Here is a 6138-nt window from a genome sequence, read left to right on the forward strand (position 1 = left end):
TCTGTCCATTTCTAGCGCTCCTCACTGTCCGCCCACTCCCCATCTCTCCCCTCAGTCGCCGGCGGCGCTGCGTGCGTGGTCCCCCAAATCCCACTCAAACCCCCTTCCCGCCGGCGGTCCGATTCCGTACCGGCACAGAACTTGTCAGTCCCTATCCGAGCAGGCCTCGATGTCGATGCCCAAGGCTCTTTTTAAGCGCGACCCGGCCACTGCTCGCTACTCGATTCGTCGCGCAGCTGGAGGCAGCTCTCTCATGGCCAGGGCCACGGCCAGGACCAGCCGCGCGAGCGGGGCGGCTCGATTCCTGCGCCGGCAACGTGCCGACCGGATGAGCGACCTCTCCGACGACCTGCTCCTCCTGGTCCTCCGGCGCCTCGACACCCGCACGGCGCTCGGCGCCGGGTCGATCTCCAGGCGCTGGGCGCACCTCCCCCGCGAGCTGTCCGCCTTGGACTTGAAGGTAAGCGACATACTCCCGCCGCGCTACCACCGATGGGTCCTCCTACACCGGGACATCTACAGCAAAGTAGCAGCGCATCTGCAGTACAGACGCCACGCCGTCAGACTGGAGCTCCTGCCTAACATCAAGAGGTACGAGCGCCGCGCCATGCGCGCCTTGAACAGATCCGTCGAGAGCCTCTTGCAGCAAGGACCTCGCTCTCGCCGGGGGGTCCTCAAGAGGCCGAGTCTTGAGTTCTACACCACCGGCAACGGCTCCTGCATGAACCGGCTCATCGCGGAGGCCATTGATGCTTGGGGCGTCGAGGACATCGACGTCATCGCCAAGCCACTCTACTATGAAGCAGACGTCGTCCACGCCTTTCCCAGCCATGGCATGTGCAGGGAGCCCGGCGCCGCATTCCTGCGAAGCCTCAAGCTTGGGGGCTGCCTACTCCCGCCGCTGCACGAGTACAGCGCACTTACCATGCTCGTCCTGCGAGACATTCCGGAATCGACGCCCCCGGCCGCCTACGAGGCTGTCTTCACCTCATGCCCAAAGCTGCAGACCCTGCACCTCATCTCCTGCAGCTGCAGGAGCACCGACTCGGGCACAACCTTGCCGGTGGTGGTGGACGCCCCCAGTTCAGAGATCAGAGAGCTTGTTGTCGACAAGTGCGCATTTCAATGGATACGGCTGAGGACTCTCCCCTGTCTCGAGAGCCTAGCCTCCCTGGGAACCAGAGTGTTCTTCGAGTATAACTTGATTCCCTCCCTGAGGCAATGCAACTTCGCCCTGCGCCTCGGTGTCATGCTAGAAGGCGCGCGCCAATACTTTGCAGAGCGGCTGAAGCTAGAGCTTGACATGTTTCTTCGGTGCACCCCCAACATAACCAGCCTCATTGTCAGGTTCACTGGTCCTGACAGATGGATCGTGCCGTCTAGCTCTCCATTGTCGTATTTGCCTAGCCTGAGGCGGCTGCTGGTCACGGATGTGCCGTCTTCCTGGGATGCTTCGTGGCCTCGTCTCTTTCTTGAGATGACGCCTTCTCTCGAGATCCTACACATCAACATTGCCTCCTGCAAGGACAAGCCTGGTAAAGAAATTTCATGGCAGCCCAGCGAGCTTCGGCAGCATCACTTGAAGGAGTTTGTGGTTACTGGTTTCGAGGGAACCAAAAGGCAGATTTACCTTGTCAATTTCGTCGTCGGAGCATGCACGGCGTTGCGCCGTGTCGCCTTGTTCAGGAACGGGCATGCACAGGGAAAGGGGCTCTGGGACTGGGAGATGGTCACGCAGCCACACTTGTGGACGGACGAGCAGAAGGACTACACGCTGAAGCACATCATGGATGGGGTTTCTTCCTCACCTGTTCAACTTGTTTTTGGCTGAATTTTGTGCGTCTTACAGGCTTCTGGTGTTCCTTACCATATGTGATCTCTCGGGGACTTGATGCGTTGTGTGGGTATTCTTCAATAAACTCGAATAATTCGATTCACTTAAGTTCTCCATGTCCACCGCCTATGGTTTTCATGTCCACCGCTCGGCTCTAGTAACAAATAAGATGTGGCTAGCTAGGTCTCATCTAAATGAGAATTAACTAAGTCTCATCTAACTCTTAGACCATTTTACCTAATAGAAGGTACAAAAAATATTAGGGCTCCTCCTCCACCTCCTCCTCCTCCAAGAAAGAAAGTTAGGGTTTGTGCCTCTCGCCGGCGCCGGCGCAGGTCCGCCTCGTCTCCGGTGGCCCTAGGACCATGGAGGCCGGTGGATCCTGGCAAGGGCCGGCGGGAGGGTTTCGTTTTTAGTCGTTTTTTTCAATCTTGTTAGGGTTTGTGTCCTAGTCAGGAAGACGAGACGGCGGCGGCTCCCTGAAGATGGAATAAAGGTCTCCCCGCCTAGCCCTCGTTCCGGCGGTGCGTCTAGCATCGTTGGTGGGCCTGTGGAGGTGTGTCTCCGGCAGATCTATCTTTGGTGGATTTGCTCGAATCTCGTCGTTGTTCGTCTACGTTCGTGTGTCTTCGGTTTGGATCCTCCCGATCTACGTTATTTTCCATCGGCGGCGGTTGCTGTTCTGGGGTGCTGGTCCTATGGGGCCTTAGCACGACGACTTCCTGACTGTCTACTACAACAAGTTGTGCCCCCCTCCGGCGATGGAGGGGCGATGACGCCGGCGTGCCTTCGGCTCGCTTCGGTGCTTGTAGTCGTCGCTAGGTGGTCTACAGATCTGGATGTAATTTTTATTTCTGGTATTCGTTGTACTGCCATAATTGAAGATGAATAGATTGAAAGTTTTTCCAAAAAAAAGAACTCTTAGACCATTTTATTTTAAGCGGAGATCCGTGAAGATTTTTTTTTCCTTTTTCTTGTTTGATTAATTAAAGGATGTAAGTGTTAGATGAGACCTTGTTCTCATCTACACTGTTCCGAAATATAAGATGTTTTGACAATTCAAATTTAGGAACATTTGAATTGTCGAAACATCTTATATTTGAGACTTTAGCTATATGTAAGCTGCCTGGAAATTAATTTGAGGTCAGACAACTTTTTAGTCCGTTGATTTCTACTATAGGATTTATGCTCTGTTTTTTCTCTGGCCTATTTGGTTGTTTGTTTTTGGACTGGCCACATATTTTTGTCAGTCAAGATGCTAGTGGGCTAGAGCCCATTACATGTGCCACCCAACCCCACTCTCTCCCTTTGTTTTTTCTGTTTTGATGCGTTTCTGCTTTTGGTTTCTTATTAATTAGTTGATTTTTATTTTATTTTCCTTTTGTAGGTATATTTGATATGTTAGTTGAGTGTAAATGTATACACGCAAATACTATGAAATACGTGTGAAAATTACACTATAATATGATTGTCGTTTAGATATTATACAAAGTGTAATTTAGTGCAAAGTTGTATGCAATTTTTTTTTACCTTTTCCATATCTTTCTTCTTAAAGAGTAATACCAATGCTACTAGCTCATTGTTTCATATAAATTTTCATATTTTTGATTTTGATTTAATTATTATTTTACTATAAACATATTCTTGCATATTATAAAAATAGCTATTTTGTGTAAAATGTGCACAAATTTTATCATTGTTTCTTTCCATTTTTCCTTCATTTTCTTCCTTCTTAAAGGGCAATATCAATATCACAAATTCATTCTTATTTAGAAGATCTCATTATTTTGATTTTTTTAATTTTTGTTTCATTTTCTATTTTCTTAAAGGATAATACCAAAGCCACTAATTCATTCTTTCTTTGAAAACTACATTATTTTGATATTTTTGAAGTTTTTTACTTTATTTTATTTCTTGTATAACGTTAATACTAATACCACTCATTCACTACATCTGAGGAAACTTTAATTCTTTTGTTAAAGTGTTCACTATTATATGTTTATTCTTTCATATTATAAAAAGGTTTAATTGTTTTGTAATTTGTGTGCAAATTTGTCATTATTTGTTTCATTTTTGTTTCTTTCTTCTTAGAGGGTAATACCTTTTTTTGCGGGAAACTGTCGATTTATTCATCTTCAATCATGTCAGTACAATGAACACCAGAAATAATAAAAATTACATCCAGATTCATAAACCATCTAGCAATGACTACAAGCACTGGAGCGAGCCGAAGGCGCGCCGCCGTCATCGCCCCTCCCTCGCCGGAGCCGGGCACAACTAGTTGTAGTAGACAGTCGGAAAGTCGTCGTGCTAAGGTCCCATAGGACCAACGCCCCAGAACAGCAACCGTCGTCGATGAAGAGAATTTTAGATCGGAAGGATCCAACCTGAAGACACATGAACAAAGATAAACAAAGACCGGATCCGAGTGGATCCACCAAAGAAAACCACCGACCAAATCTCGCGAGATCTGCCGGAGACACACCTCCACACGCCCTCCGACGATGCTAGACACACCATTGGGATAGGGGCTAGGTGGGGAGAACCTTATTCCATCTTCAAGAAGCCGTCGTCGTCTCGTCTTCTTGAATAGGACACAACCCCTAACAAAACTTGAAGAAGCACCTGAAAACAGAGCCCTCCCGCCGGCAAGTGCCGGGATCCACCGCGCACCCATGAACCTAAGGCCATAGGGGACGTGGGAGATCGGCGGCGCCGCCGACAGGAGGCAGAAACCCTAGCCGTCTTTTCTTGATGAAGGAGGAACAAAGGGAAGAGGAAAACATCTAATTGTCTAATCTAGCCCTCTTTCTGAGAGGGTAATACCAATGCCATCAATTCATTATTTTTTTTAAAAAACTTCATTATTTTGATTTTTTCTTAGTTTTAAATTCTTTTTCTTTTTTTTATACTTGAATTTGGAGCATAACAACCATATCGTTAACAACATTCTAAAGCTGCAATAACAAAATAGAATCATCAGTAGTACAGGGAAGCCCACTAGTATCATCCAGAAAATCGACATTAATGACGTGTACCTAGCACGTCACTAGTATCACGTCACTGGTAATGTTTATCAGTGGCATGCACTTCTCATGCCAACAATAACAAATATATAAGTAGCGTTCACCGCAAAGCATACACCACTAATACATCTAATATGCCATTTTTCTGAAGCATCGGTTGACTTGCAAGTCCCTAGTGGCAGTTAACCTTTCGTTGCAATGTGCTAGCTTAAAACTAGTTGATGGAGCAAGATGACATGGGTGACGGCGAAGGAGAAGATCGGCAGCACACGGATGATGGCATTCAGGAATTCGGAGGGCACCGACAGTAGTGGGAGACGCAATGATAGATGAAGCGAGGGAAACTCTAGTCCCTTCCGGCAGCCGGATCCGTTGCCGTCCTCCTGTACGCCATCGCCGTCAGGCCCTATGTGCACGGAAACGTTAGCGTCTTTGTCTTCATCAGCTATGGATTGGTCTGCCTCTTGTTCTCATCGCGGCTAGTTGTCCAACGCCCGAAAGAAGGGATTGTCGAGGAAGGAAAGGACGCCTCTTGTTCTCACCACGCGCAGAGGATGTTGGTGGTGAGGTCTGCCCCTAGATATTTCTATGGTGGTAGGCTTGCACTGGATACTTTCCGAACATTTTTTTTGGAATTTTGGAACAAATTTGAATCCTGAACTTTTTGAAATTGAATATAATCTTTTTAATATTTTTTAAATCAGATTTTTTTTAATAAGTGAACCAAATTTTGAAATCCTGAACTTTTAAAAATTGTGATCAAAATTTTGAATTTTTTGAACAAATTTTAAAGATTTGAATAGTTTTGGAACAAAGTCAACTACTTTCGGAATTCTAAACATTTCTAAAAGCGCTGACAAAAATCGAAATTCCCAAACATTTTTCGAAAAGAAGGGAAGAAATTCTTAAATTGTAAATATTTTTTATATATAAAAATAAAAAGTAAACAAAAATTAATAGGAAAATAAAAAGTAAAAAATTGAAGAAAACCTTAAAAGAAACAGCAGAAAAAAGAAAAACGAGAAAACCAGATCTGAACCGACCGGGAACGTGGTAGAAGGTTTTCCATGTTGTCTCAAAAAAAGAGTAGGGTTTTCCATGTGGGACTCCGTTTTCCCGTAGATCACTTCTCGCCGGCGGTTTCCGATCACAATTCATACTCCGATCCTCCGTCGTTAATCACTTCTCCGAGCAGGTTTCGACGTCGATGCCGAAGGCTCTGGTTAAGCCCAACGGCGGTCGCGACCCAAGCACATCTGCTCGCTTGTCGCTACTCGA

The 6138-nt window shown here is 46.5% G+C and overlaps 1 protein-coding gene across 1 annotated transcript; it reads left to right on the plus strand.

Moving 5' to 3' along the window:
* The first annotated feature begins 202 nt into the window (after positions 1-202).
* LOC123066422 (uncharacterized) lies at positions 203-2103 on the plus strand. Its single transcript, XM_044489511.1, has one exon. It carries the CDS (start codon positions 254-256, stop codon positions 1829-1831), a length of 1578 nt encoding a protein of 525 aa, XP_044345446.1. The 5' UTR covers positions 203-253; the 3' UTR covers positions 1832-2103.
* Positions 2104-6138: the final 4035 nt, after the last annotated feature.

Source organism: Triticum aestivum, chromosome 3B (genome assembly GCF_018294505.1).
Source record: "Triticum aestivum cultivar Chinese Spring chromosome 3B, IWGSC CS RefSeq v2.1, whole genome shotgun sequence".
Taxonomy (NCBI): Eukaryota; Viridiplantae; Streptophyta; class Magnoliopsida; order Poales; family Poaceae; genus Triticum; species Triticum aestivum.